At 55.0% G+C, this 18,404-nt stretch overlaps 1 protein-coding gene across 5 annotated transcripts in view; it reads right to left on the bottom strand.

Annotated features, from left to right (window-relative positions):
- Positions 1-96: 96 nt before the first annotated feature.
- MGRN1 (mahogunin ring finger 1) overlaps positions 97-18,404 on the bottom strand; it is a 67,254-nt gene continuing 48,946 nt past the window's right edge. For 2 of the 5 annotated variants that reach the window (XM_036824987.1, XM_036824983.1), the window contains exons 11-17: positions 11,929-12,038; positions 9,538-9,603; positions 7,869-8,095; positions 7,208-7,307; positions 6,835-6,880; positions 5,332-5,430; positions 97-1,652 (exon numbers count right to left, since the gene is read on the bottom strand). In XM_036824987.1, coding sequence (XP_036680882.1) covers positions 1,540-1,652; positions 5,332-5,430; positions 6,835-6,880; positions 7,208-7,307; positions 7,869-8,095; positions 9,538-9,603; positions 11,929-12,038 — 761 coding nt within the window. In that variant the 3' untranslated portion in view covers positions 97-1,539. Of the gene's footprint in view, positions 1,653-3,153; positions 3,199-5,331; positions 5,431-6,834; positions 6,881-7,207; positions 7,308-7,868; positions 8,096-9,537; positions 9,604-11,928; positions 12,039-18,404 lie in introns of all 5 variants that reach the window. The other 3 variants (XM_036824986.1, XM_036824988.1, XM_036824984.1) reach the window with 3 other exon arrangements.

The raw sequence follows: 18,404 nt of genomic DNA, 5'->3' as shown, positions 1-18,404 counted from the left end.
GGGCGTCAGAGCTGCCACCAGCTACTCAGCTGTCCTGCCTCCCAAGAAACAGCCTCAGTCCTGCGGTGCTGTGCACGGAGGAAGGAGCGGGTGGGATATTGCTGCATGATTTTATTACTATAAATAGACAGTAAAAACGAACAAAAACTAGCCAGAGTACATCAAATGGTAGCACACGCAAGTACAAGACAGGGCAGTCTGCACCCTGTCCTTCAGAGTTACTGGCACAATACCGATGGCGAGAGGCCGGGGTGCTGGCCGTGAGAGGGCTGAGGAGAGGGACACGGCCGCCCTGCCTGTGTGTGCGTGTGTGTGTGTGTGCATCGGCATGCGTGCACCCACGAGCACATGGTGGGTGGGAGGGGAGGGGAGGCAGGGAGCCAAGGGGCCGGGGCAGGCTGCCCCAAGCGTGGCCTCTGTTCACAGGCTCAACCGGAGGGAAAAGGAGTCATCCACTCCCCACTGCCCCACTCAACAGAGCCTCAGGCTGTGCAGCCGGCCGCCCCATAACCGTCCTTCCCAGGGCAGCTCCTCAGGAAGCGGGACCCTCTCTCACCTGCCAGGAAAGTGTCTGCACCCGGGAGCTGCAGACCCACCCACTGGGCTCAAGGTCCTGCTGGGGAAGCTCTCGCCCGGGGGAACCAAGGCCAAGCGTCCCCTCTGCCTTTCTGTTACCCAGAAAGTTTATCTTTAAAAAAAGATGAGGTCACCTCAGATGGGACCCTCATCCCCTGGCAGGTCCCACCACAGGAGTCCCAGACAGAACAAATCAAAGAGAAACGCTAAGTGGCATCTACATGGTGAAGAGGGAGCAGAGAAGCCGCTCAGGCCCTCCCGGGGCAGGTGGGCAGCAGCGCCACCGGCCGAGTGGAGACCCCCACCTGGAGGGTCCGACGACATGGGCTAGGCCGCCTCCGAGAAGGTGTGGGGCTCAGAGAAGGGACCCTGGACACAACCGCTGTTAATGGCCAGACCCAGACCTGGCCTGACTGCCCAGCCGCCCGGGGTTGGGGGCCAAGCTTGTGGGAGGTGGTCCCGCAGGGCCGCGTAGGGAGGGGGGAGGGTACACGCACACGGGGAGGGGACAGGCACTGTTTCCTTCACTGACTGAGACTCGGACCCCACTTCCTTTCCTCCCACAAGGCCCCTGTGACGTTTCCCGTGAAGACTGCACTCTGTTGAGTTCTCGGGCATCGACGGGCCCCCTACGGACTTGGGGGCTGGGTGAGGCCCAACCAGGCTGCGCGTGGGTGATCAGCCCACAGGACGTCTGGGGGGAACCCCAGAGCTCAGCGCCCAGGACAGAAAGCCACCATCCTTCATCCTGTACCATTTATAAATACATTGACCGTAGAAAAAGGGGGTTGTCAGAGAGGAAGGTCAACTGTGCTCTTCAATCAAGGGTCACACGGCTCCTCGGAGCCAGTGACCACACAGGGCGTGCAGACTGGAGAGGCCAGGGGTCACGCTGGAGTCCGGGCAGCCCCTTGGCCAAGTCTGGGGAGCTGAGGGCTCCATGCTGCCAGCCTGGCCAGGCTCTCAGAGTGGGGTCAGCTCAGCGGCCCCAGGGTCAGGACTGGGGCCACCAAGTGGAGGCCGGGGGGGCCCGGCGGTGTGGAGGCTGTGGGGTGTCTCCATGGAGGTGGACCATCCTGCAGGCGGGAAACAGGGAGGAGGGTCACGTTTGGCTGAGCTGCCCCACCTCACCGCTCCCTTCGCCCGCCAGGCTCTGGGTCCCCACCAGCTGCCCCGCTGTGTGTCTGCGGCGGAGCACACAGAGGGCCTGGTGACCCCAGCCCCCGCGCCCCGGAACAGAAGGCAATGGGGCACCTTGGCTGCCGGCTCCCGGGTGCCCCGCCCATGCCCGCTCCGTGCTTCCTGGGCTCTGACAGGCCACTGGATTCGGCTGGAACTCGGTCACCCCCGATGGAGGGGCGCCCAGAGCGGCCCCAGGAGCCCCTGCCTGCCCTCCTCGGAGGCTGTTCCCGCCATCCCCACATGGCGCCTCCAGGATGCTGTGATGGGTTCCGTCCCTGGCTCAGGCCGCCCCAGGCGCTGGTGCAGGGGGAGCTGCACACCTCTCAGGGCCGTGCCCATCCACACAAGGGGCCCCGGGGCGGCTTCAACGGCAAACCCAGGAGCCCCCGCGGCCTGCGACAGACTTCGGGGACTCGGTGAGGGACAGTTTTCTTAGGAGCCGTGGCTTCACGTGGGAAGCCAGCTCTGCCACACAGCCCACAGGACAAATACAGTTCCTAGCAGCCGGGTCTGACCCGTTTCCTACTTCCGGAAGTTTTACCTAAGTGGCAACACTCAACATCTCCCACGGATGAGAATAAAAGTGTCAGGTCCTATTTCAGCAGAGAGTAAGATTCGTCAACAAGAAATGATCAAGGAAGACGAGAAAGGCCTGTGGGGGAAGGCAGTGGGTGGAGGGACCCTGCAGCCTGGGTCCAGGACCGCTGACCGGGAGGAGGGCTGCGTCCCGCAAGGCCGACACAGCCCGGGCTGCGACCCCACCCACACTCGTCTGGAAACCCTGGGCCACCGAAGGCGCCAGGTTCTCTATCTCCAGACTTGCTAGCGAGGCTGCTGTCACCTGAGGGAGGGGCAGGGGCCCCAGCGCATCCCCTCCCAGTGGTGCTCGCAGAACTGTCTTCTGTAAAACGTCTGTTTGGGTCGCCCGGGGAGAGGGCACCTCCCTGTTAGGTGGGGAGACCACTTCACGCAGCCGCCTCACAGGCTGACATCAGGGCATGCTGGTGTTCCGGAAGGTTCCAGAGGTAGGTCGGGGGACAGGCTAGTTGTCAGCGATGGCAGGGTCTCAGCTAGGGCTAAGTCACTGATCCTGGGACCCTCAAGGCTGCAAGAGCCTGACTGGGCTGCCTGGTCCAGATGGGAAATCCTCTGGTTCCAAAAGCTAGCATCAGACCCCGCAGGACCACCTCTCAGGGGCACCTTTGCCTTGGTGTTTGGTGCGCTCTGGATTCTGAATCCAGGGCCCCAGAGAAGACACGGCTGCGGAAGGAGCCCGGAAAATGGGAAGGAACCCCCAGCGGAAGCAGGAGAGGGAGGGCGGCTGGGGCCCTCTCTCCGGCACCCTGCCAAGGCCGCCCTCAGAGCCCCCGCCCCGCGTGCGAAGGCGTCACGTACCAGCTTACTTCTCTAAACCACCAGAGCAGGAGCCGGGCCCCAGGGCTGCGCAGAGGAGGAGAGAGACGGAAGCTCGGTTAGCAAAGCGCTCAGAGGGACCGGCACGTTCCAGGGCAGAGGCACCGGCTTTAGGACAAGGTGCCAGGGTGGGGGTGGGATATGATGGAAACAAATGCCACACAAACCGATGTGCTGACACAAAAGAGACACATGCTGAAAACGCTTCCTGAGAAACAGCTCTGGGCCCAGTGCTAATGAAGAGGAACCCAGCCCAGGGAAGGACGCAGGTAGCCGGCGGGGGGTGGGCTGGGGGCTGGGCACAGCGGAGCCCAGGAAGGGCCCCCACCCCGCAGGGCTGCTGGGATGCCGGACATCTAGGATTTCTCCATTTTATGGATTTGCCCCCATCTCCTTTCTTCCTGTCTACGGGATACACTAAGATTCAATGAATCACGCTCCATCCAGCTAGAGAACGCGGTGCTGTTAAAAAGAATGGAGATCCCTGTGTGTGTGTGTGGTCGCATTCTTAAACACACACACTGATGTGGAAGATGTGCAGGGTCTCCGCTAAGCGAAAAAGCCCGGAGAGAACAGAGGAAGCGGCGTGGGAGTGGACGACTCAGAGGTGTGTATGTCCACGAGGACCCCTGCCTGCCCCCCAGGTACAAGCAGCCATGCTTGTGAGGAGGGGGTACAGGACACCCACGTGCAGCCTCCTCTCCGCTCTGGCATCGAGAACCAGCCCCACCCTGCTGTCCGGTCAGGCCCCACAGCCAGCTTTTGGCCTCTGTGGCCTCTCCTCTACCACCTCCACAGCCGACTGCCTCCACCCCCAGTGTGGACCTAAAGAAGGCCCGAGACATGCGCTGGGGGGTCCAGAGAGCCAGAGGTCCCGCTCTCACCCGTGGGCTGGGCCAGCCGGCTGTGGCCTGTCCTGAGCTGCAGGCTCCTGGACGCTCCGTGGGCCACTCGAGGCGTGAGAAGTGAGGGGTGGCACTGCAGAGGCTGCGTGCACTCAGGGTGCCCTCACCCACACCCAGGAGCCGCCTGCAGGGTCAGGACTCACTCAGGGCTCTAGGAAGCTGAGTCCCTCTCCTGACCGCCCCCCAGCCCCCGACCAGGTTTTCATCCTCATGATATACTAAGTCCTCTGGAATCCTGTGTTACTCTAAGGTCCTAGACACAGCTTTCACCCAGGGGTTCCTTTGGGTAGGCCCGTGTGTGTCAACGAACCAACTAGTGCCCGCCTTCCTCACACCTGGGGACCCGCTGTCCCCTAACCACACCCTCTGTCTGCACAGGCCGCTGCTCGTCCAGAAGCCCAGGGACAAGAGGCCCTTCCAGACCAAAGCACATCACAGTTCCCCCAATGCCCAGGCCAGGGGACCAGGCAGTGGTGGCTCCTGGGACAGGTAGGCGCGAGGAGAAGGGGCTTCCCAGCCACGAGGAAGCAGCCAGGCTCTGAGGGCAATGTGGCTTTTTATCTTGATTCCGGAAACCTCAGGTGGTGTCCCAGCAGGCCTGGGCACAAGCTTCTGAGAGACCCCAACTCCCGTCCCGTCTTTGAAGCCCAGGACTTGAACCTGAGGATCTTGACCCAGAGGAGCAGAGAGCAGAGCTAAGGCCACAGGGCCCTAGGTGGGGGCCTGGGAAGGGGTGGGAGGAGAAGCAAGACCCCTTCCTGCTGCCCTCGGGCCTCGCTGGCACCTAGTGCCCCAGCCTGTGTCCCCTGCCCTGGCCCGGACATGCTGCTTCACCCGGGACCAGGGAGCCTATGAGCCCCAGGCCAGTGGTGGAGCCTGGTGGCCCTCGTCAGGCCTGCGGCCGGCGGGGAGGTTTCCGTCTTCAGCTGCCTGGGCAGAGGCCCGGCTGCTGGGGCACCCAGCACAGCCCAGGGATGAAGGAAGATAGCAGTGGCAGTGGGACCAGATTTGCCCGCCTGGCCTTAAACAAGAAGCCTTTTCTGCCTTCCTGAGGCTGAGCTGGCTCCGGGATGAAAAGGGGCCTCAGGCATAGGCTCTGCCCCAAAGAACCAGGGGCTGCAGGGTGACTGTGTAATCCGGGCCTGGCCGTGCTTTGGGGGTCAACGGAAGGAGCGTGGGCTCAGAGCCAGGGACGGGGAAGTGGGCTTCCCCCAGGCCTGGCAGGCCCCCAGCGCCACTGGCCGAGTGCCGTTACCTGGCAGGTAGATGTCTGCAGCTGCACTGGGCTGGCCTCGGCTGCAGGGCTCAGGGCTGCCGTCCTGCAGGACATTCTCGATAGACGGCACTCGGCTCCCTGCAGAGGAAGGGGCAGGTTGGGGACCGGCAGGCAGGAGTCTGGGACCCCAGACCCCACCCTGGGGCCCAGACCCCACCCTTGACTCCCCCTCTGCTCTCCCGGGACCCAGAGGTAGACGTCTATTTTCTTTCTCTTTCCTTTTCTCCTACCCACCAGCGTGGGGCTTTATTTTGTTTTTATTATAAAAACATCACATACCCACATTTAAAAGACAACATGGAATGGTAATAGATCTGACTGTCTCCTATCTTCCTGGACAGGCAGGTGGGCGCTCAGCCCTCTGACCCCCAGGCTCGCAGCAGGGAGCTCACATGTGGGGAAACAGGGGGGTGTCCTCTCTCTCACACATCAGTTCTCAGCCCAGGACTTGCACTGTGCTTGTGGGGGCGTCCCCTCAGGCAGAAGAGGGACCTGGATCCTGTGACAGGGCCTCCGGAGGGTCCCCAGTCCTGGCACATGCTATGTGCAGGTGGGAAGAAGCCACAGCCATGGAAGGTGGGGAAGCTGAGGCCTGAGAGGCAGAGGGACCTGGCCCTGCACGCCGGGTAGGAAGGGACAACACCATGCTCCTGGGGGACACCTTAACCCTGGCACCATGCCCAGGCCCAAGGCCCTGCCCAGCGGCCTGCAGGCAGACATGGGTCACCCAGGGCAGCACTGGCCAGGGGCCACCCAGCAGGGAGGGGGTCACAGCGCCAGGGTGGCTGCAGGTTGCTCTGGGGGCCTTGACCACACTTTGGCCACCCCCTGGCTCTGTCATTCTCAACTAAAGGGCCTTGGGCCTCCCCCGACACCAACCCTGAGCCTCAGTCTCCTCATCTGTCTGACACGGGGAGGAATGACCAGGACTGCAGAGGAACAGCGTCTTCCCAGGCGGCAGAGAAAAGCTTGAGAGGTGTCTTATCACCTCCCGTCACCTCCCCGCTCACAGCTAGTGCCGGCAGCGGCGGCTGGGACGGGACCCCAGGGGGCTGCCAAGTGCTAAACCCTCTGCTCAGGAGGGGCACCAGGCCCCTTACACAGGGAACACGCCGGGGAGGGGCCTGGCTGAGCTGCACACCCACTGGCCATCGGCTACCCCAGGCCCGGGCAAGGCCCCAGAGACCCCAGTGGGACCCTGCCCTGGAGGGAGGGGCACAGCCCAAGCCCAGGAGCATGGAGCACCGACCGTGGGCAGAATGAACCAGGCGGGAAGAAAAAGGGCTGCTACCACTAAACGGACGGATAGGGAGAGAAAACCAGGAGCGGCCCAGGGCTGTCCTCCATGAGACCGTGTAGGAACCAAAGTGTGTGGTCCCAGGAGGGCAACTAACACAGCTTGGAGAAACCTCCGGAAGAGCCTGGAGGCCCCGCTTCCTGCCGGGCAGGGAGCACCAGGGCCTCAGCGAGGAGAGGGCTCACCTTGCTTTAGTGATGAAGTCTCGTCAACCTCCTCCGTTATGAAGCTCTAGGAAACAAAGGAAAAACATGCCTGGACCCTGGTGCTGACAGCTGGGCGCCGGGCTGCAGGTGGCCGGGGAGGGCACAGGGTGAGTCGGGTCCAGGACAGGCAGCGCCTTTGGGTGCGTCACACACAGCGCCTCCTACGGCCCTCGCTGGACTCCACCCAACAGCGCCCACCTGACAGATGAGGAAACGGAGGCTGGGGCAAGTCACAGCAGCCAAGGTCGCCGAGCGAGGGAGTGGTGGAGCCTGGGATCTGGGAAGCCAACAGGAAGGCAGTGGGGACGGGAGGACAAATGGCACGCCTGAGGAGGGTGGGCAGGGGCCTCACCTCGGGGGAGCTGCTCAGCGCCATCCCTGCCCCGCTCGGCGGGGGCGGGGCCTCCGAGTCATCCTCTTCGTGGATGGGGGATGACGGGGACCGCAGGGTGCTGGGGACAGAGTGGGCAGAGGACAGAGGATGAGCAACGCCAACCCCACCCAAGCCAATGCCCCAGCGGGGCCAGCAAACGTGCACTAGGTCCGGGGAGTAGGAGGCCCTCCACCTGCAGCCTGCACACGGCGCTGTTTGCAGGGGAGAGGGGAACCGCTATGGTATAGGCTTAGGGGGAGGGCTGGGCAACAGCAGGAGAGACCCACGTGTCCTTTTGTATCTTTGGAGTTGTTTTGTCACAAGTATAAGGCGCAGAGGCCGTGGGAGTTTTATAGAACCTGTGCCTTCTTTATACTTTTCTAGAAAACCAGCACACGTCTGAGCAAAGACTAAACACAGCGGGGCTGGTCGCTGGCACCTCCAAGTGTCCAAGGGACCAGGACTGACCCTTGCCCGGCCCCTGGGCATGTGGCCCTCGAAGGTCCCTTACATCAGTGATGACGATCCTGTAATCGCCGAGCAAGGCCAGGGCTGCCTCGTAGGGCACAAACAAGGTGGATGAGGTGCACCTGGAGGGTCCCGCACACCTTCCCCAGGGGGCTGCCGGCGGTGGCCTCACCTGTCGGGGGATTTGCTCCTCAGCTTGCCCTTCTGGAGGCCGCTTTCCATGATCCGATCGATCCCAGCAAGTGGACAACTGGCCTGGGACAGGCCGTCTGAGACGCCCGAGTAGGTGATCTCTTCATAAAGGGGGGCCGAGGGGATGGCTGGGGAGGCGGCCCGAAGGCCGTTGAGCGCCTCGAGCAGGGAGATGGGCTCGTAGCCAGGCGGGATGCTGTCGGAGCTCTGCAGGGACAGGAGCAGGTGAGGGACGGGCCGGCCAGGCACCCTGCCCACTGCCCATGGCCACAAAGCCCCAGACGCCGGCCTGGCGCCCCAGGGATGCTCTGCTCTCTGACCATCTCCTGTCCACTCCACCTTCTAGGGACTCACATCCCCCTCCCTCAGAGGGGCGCCAAGAACTCCAGAGCAGCATCGGACACCCCTGCCCAGGGCGCCCTCGGCCATCAGCTGCAGCTGCAGCCCGGGACACCCAAGTGCCCCACTCGGTGCCCAGGATGGAGGAAGAGAGGGCCTTGGCCAGCCCCTACCTGGCTTTCTGCTCCTGCCTGGTGGGCGCAGAGAGTGAGAGAGGGGTTAGTGAGAGGAGGGGGCAGGAGCAGGAGGGGAGCAAAGCCATGGCAGAGGCGGGAGAAGCTGGTGGGAGCGTGTTGTCTAGGCCAGGAGGACCTGCCCGACACAGGGGCCCAGCCTAGAGACTCTCCGTGGGCCGGACGAGCAACTTCAGGGCTGATATGGGCTCCAGGGAGCCTAACGGGCACCTCCTCAGGACCAGTCTCACCCTCTCTGGGAGTAGATCCAATCAATAGGCTGAGTCTTTGCTTTAGGGTTAAAGGCAAAGGGAGATATTAGGCCTCCCAAGCCAGGAGGCTGGGCAGCCGCCTGCCCTCACTCTCGTGAACAAGGTGAAGGGCAACGCTCTCGACATGGGACTCCCGCCTGCCCGGCTGACCTGTGAGAAGCAAGGGAGCTGCCCTTCAGGGAGGTGACAGAGTGACCCTAGGGACCAGGGGGAGGCAGAGGAGCCAGGTGGGGTTCTCTGTCCTCAGCGAGCACCTCGTGGGTTCCCTGGGACCACGGTGCCTGCATTTGTCCCAAGCCACCCCTTTCCCCTTGAAACAGGGAGAAAACCTCTCTGTCTAGGCTGACCCTCAGTGACCCCAACCCTCTACCATTTTCCAAAGGGGCCCGGGGCTCAGCGGAGGCTCTAGGCAGAGGCCCGGCCCAGCCGCCACATGCTGTCTGCCCCCAGCCTGCTCCCTGAGATGCAGGAAAAACATGAGAAATACAAGTGTTGGCCCGCAGAGCAGGGATGCAGGGCGAGCAAGCATGAGGGACGTTTGCAACAAGAGCGGCAGCCTTAGTTCCGCCTCCGTCATTCCACTGCCAGCAAGAAAAAAAAGGGAAACAGGGCATCAGGAGACCACGGGCAGAAGCAGAGCTGGCGAGAAGGGGCGCCCGGGGCTTTCTGCCGACAGACCTTGAGCTTTGCTTGTTCCACAAAACTCCCTTCCTGGGCAGGGACGCCGGGACTGGGGAGAGTGGATTTGACAGATTAAATGAACAGAACACATTAGCCTGGGGTGAAAGTGACTTCCCATTCTTGTCACTGGTGCAATAATCAGGGCACAGGGCAAAGACGTAGCCACAGGGCCAAACACACTTACTGTTTCCCTTTTAGGTTTCTTGCTGGCCAGTGAGGCAGGGTGCGACTTTGATTTTTTAAAGGGACACTGTCAAGATAAAAATCATAGATTTTACCGCTGCCACCCCCCATGCGGCGCTGGAGCTGGCTGGCTGGGGTCTCCCTGGTCTGCTGGTCTCCAGGTGTGCCATGAGCCAGCGCTTCGCAAACTCTACATGCATGTAAATCGTGGGGACCTGGCCGAGCGTGGGTTCTGCCTTGGGGCCTGGGTTGGCTGCGCCTACACATCCTTGCAGCTCTGGAAGAGCCCATCCCCGTCCGCAGCGGCCACTCACGGTCTGGGTCACCCTGAGCAGCAGGTGCTGACAGTGGCCAAGCGCTCCCCACAAGCTGGCCCGGCTGGGCACAGGGAAGGGACCCGGAGGTCCCAGCACAGCCTCACTGACTCATCACCAAGTCTAACTCCTAAAGGTGTTAGACCCCCACTCTGCGGTGATCTTAACAGACTCACTGGAGGAAACGCCCAACTGGGACTCTAGTACTACTTGGAAATTGCTCGTGCAGGGAACGTGGCAGAGAACAAGGGCCACTTACTTGGGACTGGAACCTCCAGAGAGGAAGGCGCTGGCCCCCTGGAGTGCGAGTTTAGCACCCAAGCCCCAGGCTGCCCTGCACTGTGGGAGGCACTTCGGCTCTCAGGACAAGAGGGATAAACATGGGAGGATCCTGCCTGACCCTCAGATGCCAGGGCAGAAACCCGGAGAGGCGACAATAAAAACCCACCACCTGAGCCCACCCCTCCGTGGAAGAGCAAAGCTCCTCTCTCGGGGGCAGGAACAACTCAGTACTGTTCTTCTCTCCACCAAAAACATGGTGCTGGAGAAAGTACACACTGTTCTGAAAACAAGTCCACTGTTAAATGGCTGAGGGCCTGGTTTCAGAGCCGGAAGCCCTGATGCCTACGGGCCCCACAGGCTAAACAGTGTGGCTGGCCCGGGAGAAGTGGGGTGATGGCACCCCAACCCGAGGGGCAGCCTTGCTCCTGATCCAGCAGCGAGACCACACCTTCAGATTTTGAAAGAGAAGCCAGAAATCTGAGTCTTAAGGAAAATTCCTAGACTTTTAAACATTGGCCCAATTTTCAGAAATGCTGGGCTGAACACATCACACCTGCTGGCCTGGGGCAGGCGCCCTCTGTGGGTATGCCAAACCAGAGGGCTTTGGCTCTTTTTCCTTTTTATTATTATTATTTTTTTAAATAAATTTATTTATTTTATTTATTTATTTTTGGCTGCGTTGGGTCTTTGTTGCTGCGTGTGGGCTTTCTCTAGTTGCGGTGAGCGGGGGCTACTCTTCATTGTGGTGCGCGGGCTTCTCATGGCGGTGGCTTCTCTTGTTGCAGAGCATGGGCTCTAGGCGCCTGGGCTTTAGGAGTTGTGGCTCGCGGGCTCTAGAGCGCAGGCTCAGTAGTTGTGGCACACGGGCTTAGTTGCTCCGCAGCATGTGGGATCTTCCCCGACCAGGGCTCGAACCCGTGTCCCCTGCATTGGCAGGCGGGTTTTTAAGCACTGTGCCACCAGGAAAGCCCTCTTTTTCCTTTTTAGAGAGTTGGCAGGGCCTCTAAGAATCACTGGATCCAAACAACCTCAATTGAGAGCCAAGAAAATAGGCTCACTGGCTGACAATGCTCAAAGCCAGCTGGGACCTAGGAGCCAAGAGCCGGGCCTACCCCCGTCCGTCCTCAGTCCTTCTGCCCCCACCTGCCCACCTCAGCGACCCGCTAAACCCCACCCTGTGTGTCTCTCCACGTCTCTTTCTGTGTCTCCCTGTCTGCCCATCTCCCAGCATCTCCCTTTTCAACCTCATCCCCATCTGTCTCTCCCTCTCTCCGTATCTGTCTCTCCATGTCTCTGCATTTCTGTGTCTCTCCCTCCCTATCTCTGTCTCTGCCCACCTCTCTCTCAAGGTCACCTTGGTGGAGCAGAGGTGATGACACCACGGCTCAGACTCAGCGAAGGGTCACCTGCATCTCAGGCTCTTGCTATTGGCAAAAGCAACGCCATTCGGCAGCCAGAGCTCACTGGGCCCAGCCTGGATCACCCCACGCATTTTCACAGCTGCCCGTCGGGGCCAGGCAGGTGAGCCAGAGGCCCAGAGGGCTGGCAGGCAGGGGTGCTGGCCAGATAATCTGGGTCCTGGCCTGGCACCGCCCTGAGGGCAGAGCCTGGGCAGCCTCCTCCAGGCCACACCTCCAGGGCCTCCTGACCTACTGGCTCCCACCAGACCAGCCCCACCAGGAGCCAGGCGCTGTCCTAACATGAAGGCGGGCCCTGCACAGTAGGCAGGGGCTTCCTCCAGGCCCCTTTTCTCTCCACCCCCACACCCTCCAATGCAGGAAGGAAGAGGCACTTACAGAATGTTCATCATGGTCCATGCTCTGGGCCAAAACAGGGCTGAAGGAGATGGGGGACAGGGCTCCTGGCTTCTTCCTCACTGCCCGGATCTGCAGAAGGGCCCGGAAAGCTGTGGCAGAAGGACAGGGCTCATGTCAGGCAAGGGGCAGCACCACTGAGACCCTCCAAGTTTCGGGGACACTGACCACCCACCCACCCCGCAGCAATCCCAGGACAAGCCACGTGTCTGAGTCGAAGGCAGTATTTTTTTTGACATAAGTCTCAGTAAAATTTTGAGGGGTATGTCTCCTCAGGCAAGGGAAACAAAAGCAAAAATAAACAAATGGGACTACATCACACTAAAAAGCTTTTGCACAGCAAAAGAAACTATCAACAAAATGAAAAGTCCACCTACTGAATGGGAGAAGATATTTGCAAATAATATATCTGATAAAGGGTTAAAATCCAAAATATTCAAAGAACTCATACAACTCAACATCAAAACAAACAACCCGATTAAAAAATGGGCAGAGGGGCTTCCCTGGTGGCGCAGTGGTTAAGAATTTGCCTGCCAATGCAGGGGACACGGGTTCGAGCCCTGGTTGGGGAAGATCCCACATGCTGCGGAGCAACTAAGCCCATGCGCCACAACTACTGAGCCTGCACTCTAGAGCCCATGAGCCACAACTACTGAAGCCCGCATACCTAGAGCCCGTGCTCCACAACAAGAGAAGCCACTGCAATGAGAAGCCCGAGCACGGCAATGAAGAGTAGCCCCCGCTCGCCACAACTAGAGAAAAGCGTGCGCGCAGCAACAAAGACCCAACACAGCCATAAATAAATAAATAAATTTATATTAAAAAAAAGATATATGCACCCCTATGTTCTCTGCAGCATTATTTACAATAGCTAAGACATGGAATCAACCAAAGTGCCCATGAATAGACAAATGGATAATAAAGATGTGGTGTATATACAACGGACTATTATTGTATATACACCATAAAAAAAGAATAAAATCTTGTCATTTGCAACAACATGGATGGACCTAGAGAGTATTATGCTAAATGAAATAAGTCAGATAAAGACAAATACTATATGATTTCACGTACATGTGGAATCTAAAAAACAAAATAAATGAATAAACATAACAAAACAGAAACAAGAGTTATAGATACAGAGAACAAACATCTGGCTACCAGATGAGAGTGGGTGGGGAGAGGAAAGAAATAGGTGAGGGAGATGAAGAGGTACAAACTTCCAGTTGCAAGATAAATGTCATGGGTATGAAATGTACAGTGTGGGGAAATATAGTCAATAACTATGTAATATCTTTGTATGGTAACAGACCATAACTAGACTTACTGTAATGATCATTTTGAAATGTACAGAAAATAATTATTATGTTGTATAACAGGAACTAACACAGTGTTGTAGGTCAGTTACACTTCAAAAACAAACTTACAGGGGCTTCCCTGGTGGCGCAGTGGTTGAGAATCTGCCTGCCAATGCAGGGGACACGGGTTCGAGCCCTGGTCTGGGAAGATCCCACATGCCGCAGAGCGACTGGGCCCGTGAGCCACAATTACTGAGCCTGCGCGTCTGGAGCCTGTGCTCCGCAACAGGAGAGGCCGCGACAGTGAGAGGCCCGCGCACGGCGATGAAGAGTGGCCCCCGCTTGCCGCAACTAGAGAAAGCCCTCGCACAGAAAAGAAGACCCAACACAGCCAAAATAAATAAATAAATTAATTAATTAATTAAAAAAAACAAAAAAAAAACAAAACAAAAAAACCCCAAACATACACACACATAGAAAGAGAGATCAGATTTGTGGTCACCAGAGGTGGGGATGGGGGAGGGGGAATTAGATGAAGGCCGTCAAAAGGTACAAACTTCAAGTTACAAAATAAATAAGTACCAGGGATGTAACGTACAACATGATAAATATAATTAACATTGCTGTGTGTTATACCTAAAAGTTGTTAAGGGAGAAAACTCTAAGAGTTCTCATCACACACACAAAAATTTTTTAAAATTTCTTTAATTTCTATCATTTCTTTATATCAGATGATGGATGTTCACTAAACTTATTGTGATATTCATTTCGTGATGTATGTAAGTCATATCATTATGTTGTACATCTTAAACTTATACAGTTCTGTATGTCAATTATATCTCAATAAAACTAGAAGAAATAAAAAATTTAAAAATAAGGTTAAAGGGGAAAAAAAAAAAGAACAGAAAGAACATGAATAGATTCCTCCCGGTAGTAAGGCAGAAGCTCAAAGGAAGCACGACACATTCTTGGAATCAAATAGTAAGAATGATTTCCTGAAGACAGTAATTCTCAGATACAAGGAATTTTATTCAGTCAAATATAGCTGGTGAAATAGATAACCATAATTCTAGTTTTCAAATGCATAAAGAATTTGTTTTTTGAAAGTAAGCTGGTTGTGAAGTAATAGTCCATGAGATATTAGAGTATTAACTTGGCAAGATGGCGGAAGAGTAAGACGCAGAGATCACCTTCCTTCCCACAGATACATTAGAAATACATCTACACGCGGAACTGCTCCTACAAAACACCCACTGAACGCTGGCAGAAGATGTCAGACCTCCCAAAAGGCAAGAAACTCCCCACGTACTTGGGTAGGGCAAAAGAAAAAAGAAATAACAGAGACAAAAGAATAGGGACAGGACCTGCACCAGTGGGAGGGAGCTGTGAAGGAGGAAAGGTTTCCACACACTAGGAAGCCCCTTCGTGGGCGGAGACTGCGGGTGGCGGAGGGGGGAAGCTTTGGGGCCATGGAGGAGAGTGCAGCCACAGGGGTGCGGAGGGCAAAGCGTAGAGATTCCCGCACAGAGGCTCGGCGCCGAGCAGCACTCACCAGCCCGAGAGGCTTGTCTGCTCCCCGGCCAGGGCGGGCAGGGGCTGGGAGCTGAGGCTCGGGCTTGGTCGGATCCCAGGGACAGGACTGGGGTTGGCGGCGTGAACACAGCCTGAAGGGGGCTAGTGCGCCACAGCTAGCCGGGAGGGAGTCCGGGAAAAAGTCTGGAGCTGCCGAACAGGCAAGAGACTTTTTCTTGCCTCTTTGTTTCGCGGTGCGCAAGGAGAGGGTATTCAGAGCGCCGCCTATACGAGCTCCAGAGATGGGCGCGAGCCGCGGCGATCAGCGCGGACCCCAGAGACGGGCATGAGACGCTAAGGCTGCTGCTGCCGCCACCAAGAAGCCTGTGTGCGAGCACAGGTCACTCTCCACACCGCCCCTCCCGGGAGCCTGTGCAGCCCACCATGGCCAGGCTCCCGTGATCCAGGGACAACTTCCCCGGGAGAAGGCACGGTGCGCCTCAGGCTGCTGCAACGTTACGCTGGCCTCTGCCGCCGCAGGCTCGCCCCACATCCGTACCCCTCCCTCCCCCCGTCCTGAGTGAGCCAGAGCCCCCGAAGCAGCTGCTCCTTTAACCCCGTCCTGTGTGAGCGAAGAACAGACGCCCTCAGGCGACCTACACACAGAGGCGGGTCCAAATCCAAAGCTGAACCCGGGAGCTGTACGAACAAAGAAGAGAAAGGGAAATCTCTCCCAGCAGCCTCAGGAGCAGTGGATTAAAGCTCCACAAACAACTTGATGTACCTGCATCTGTTGAATACCTGAATAGACAACGAATCATCCCAAATTCAGGAGGTGGACTTTGGGAGCAGGATATATTAATTTTTCCCCTTTTCCTTTTTTTGTGAGTGTATAGGTGTATGTTTCTGGGTGAGATTTTGTCTGTATAGCTTTGCTTTCACCATTTGTCCTAGGGTTCGGTCCGTCCGTTTTGTTTGTTTTTTTTCACTTAAAAATTTTTTTTCTTAATAAATTTTTTCTTAATAATTTTTTCCTTATTTTTTATTTTAAAAAATTAAAAAAAACTTTTTTTCTTAATAAGTTTTTTCTTATTTTTTATTTTAAAAAATTAAAAATTTTTTCTTAATAAATATTTTTCTTAATTATTTTTTCTTATTTTTTCTTATAAAAAATTAATAATTTTAAAAAATTAAAAAAATCTTTTCTTAATAAATTTTTTAATATTTTTTTATTTTTTATTATAATAGCTTTATTTTATTTTACCCTCTTTCTTTCTTTTTTTTTTTTTTTTAAACTTAAGCCCTAATACAAACAGGGCACTCACAAGTTTGCCTTTTTTTTTTTTTTTTTTTTTTCATTTATTTATTTATGGCTGTGTTGGGTCTTCGTTTCTGTGCAAGGGCTTTCTCTAGTTGCAGCAAGCGGGGGCCACTCTTCATCGCGGTGCGCGGACCTCTCACTATCGTGGCCTCTCTTGCTGCGGAGCACAGGCTCCAGACGCGCAGGCTCAGCAATTGTGGCTCACGGGCCTAGTTGCTCCGCGGCATGTGGGATCTTCCCAGACCAGGGCTCGAACCCGTGTCCCCTGCATTGGCAGGCAGATTCTCAACCACTGCGCCACCAGGGAAGCCCCCTCTTTCTTTCTTTCTTTCTATTTTTTCTCCCTTTTATTCAGAGCCGTGTGGATGAAAGGCTCTTGGTGCTCCAGCCAGGCATCCGGGCTGTGCCTCTGAGGTGGGAGAGCCAACTTCAGGACACTGGTCCACAAGAGACCTCCCAGCTCCACGTAATACCAAACGGCGAAAATCTCTCAGAGATCTCCATCTCAACACCAAGACCCAGCTTCACTCAACGACCAGCAAGCTACAGTGCTGGACACCCTATGCCAAACAACTAGCAAGACAGGAACACAGCCCCATCCATTAGCAGAGAGGCTGCCTAAAATCATAATAAGGCCACAGACACCCCAAAACACACCACCGGACGTGGACCTGACCACCAGAAAGACAAGATCCAGCCTCATCCACCAGAACACAGGCACTAGTCCCCTCCACCAGGAAGCCTACACAACCCACTGAACCAACCTTAGCCACTGGGGACAGATACCAAAAACAACGGGAACTACGAACCTGCAGCCTGTGAAAAGGAGACCCAAAACACAGTAAGATAAACAAAATGAGAAGACAGAAAAACACACAGCAGATGAAGGAGCAAGGCAAAAACCCACCAGACCAAACAAATGAAGAGGAAATAGGCAGTCTACCTGAAAAAGAATTCAGAATAATGATAGTAAAGATGATCCAAAATCTTGGAAATAGAATAGACAAAATGCAAGAAACATTTAACAAGGACGTAGAAGAACTAAAGAGGAACCAGGCAACGATGAAAAACACAATAAATGAAATTAAAAATACTCTAGAAGGGATCAATAGCAGAATAACTGAGGCAGAAGAACGGGTAAGTGACCTGGAAGATAAAATAGTGGAAATAACTACTGCAGAGCAGAATAAAGAAAAAAGAATGAAAAGAACTGAGAACAGCCTCAGAGACCTCTGGGACAACATTAAACGCACCAACATTTGAATTATAGGGGTCCCAGAAGAAGAAGAGAAAAAGAAAGGGACTGAGAAAATATTTGAAGAGATTATAGTTGAAAACTTCCCTAATATGGGAAAGGAAATAGTTAATCAAGTCCTGGAAGCACAGAGAGTCCCATACAGGATAAATCCAAGGAGAAACACGCCAAGACACATATTAATCAAACTATCAAAAATTAAATATAAAGAAAACATATTAAAAACAGCAAGGGAAAAACAACAAATAACACACAAGGGAATCCCCATAAGGTTAACAGCTCATCTTTCAGCAGAAACTCTGCAAGCCAGAAGGGAGTGGCAGGATATACTTAAAGTGATGAAGGAGAAAAACCTACATCCAAGATTACTCTACACAGCAAGGATCTCATTCAGATTTGATGGAGAAATTAAAACCTTTACAGACAAGCAAAAGCTGAGAGAGTTCAGCACCACCAAACCAGCTTTACAACAAATGCTAAAGGAACTTCTCTAGGCAAGAAACACAAGAGAAGGAAAACACCTATAATAACAAACCCAAAACATTTAAGAAAATGGGAATAGGAACATACATATCGATAATTACCTTAAATGTAAATGGATTAAATGCTCCCACCAAAAGACACAGACTGGCTGAATGGATACAAAAACAAGACCCATATATATGCTGTCTACAAGAGACCCACTTCAGACCTAGGGACACATACAGACTGAAAGTGAGGGGATGGAAAAAGATAGTCCATGCAAATGGAAATCAAAAGAAAGCTGGAGTAGCAATTCTCATATCAGACAAAATAGACTTTAAAATAAAGACTATTACAAGAGACAAAGAAAGACACTATATAATGATCAAGGGATCGATCCAAGAAGAAGGTATAACAATTGTAAATATTTATGCACCCAACATAGGAGCACCTCAATACATAAGGCAAATACTAACAGCCATAAAAGGGGAAATCGACAGTAACACAATCATAGTAGGGGACTTTAACACCCCACTTTCACCAATGGACAGATCATTCAAAATGAAAATAAATAAGGAAACACAAGCTTTAAATGATACATTAAACAAGA

Source organism: Balaenoptera musculus, chromosome 15, assembly GCF_009873245.2.
Source record: "Balaenoptera musculus isolate JJ_BM4_2016_0621 chromosome 15, mBalMus1.pri.v3, whole genome shotgun sequence".
NCBI lineage: Eukaryota > Metazoa > Chordata > Mammalia > Artiodactyla > Balaenopteridae > Balaenoptera > Balaenoptera musculus.
Note: the sequence above shows the minus strand (reverse complement) of the source record. Positions and strands in the feature narration are given on the sequence as shown.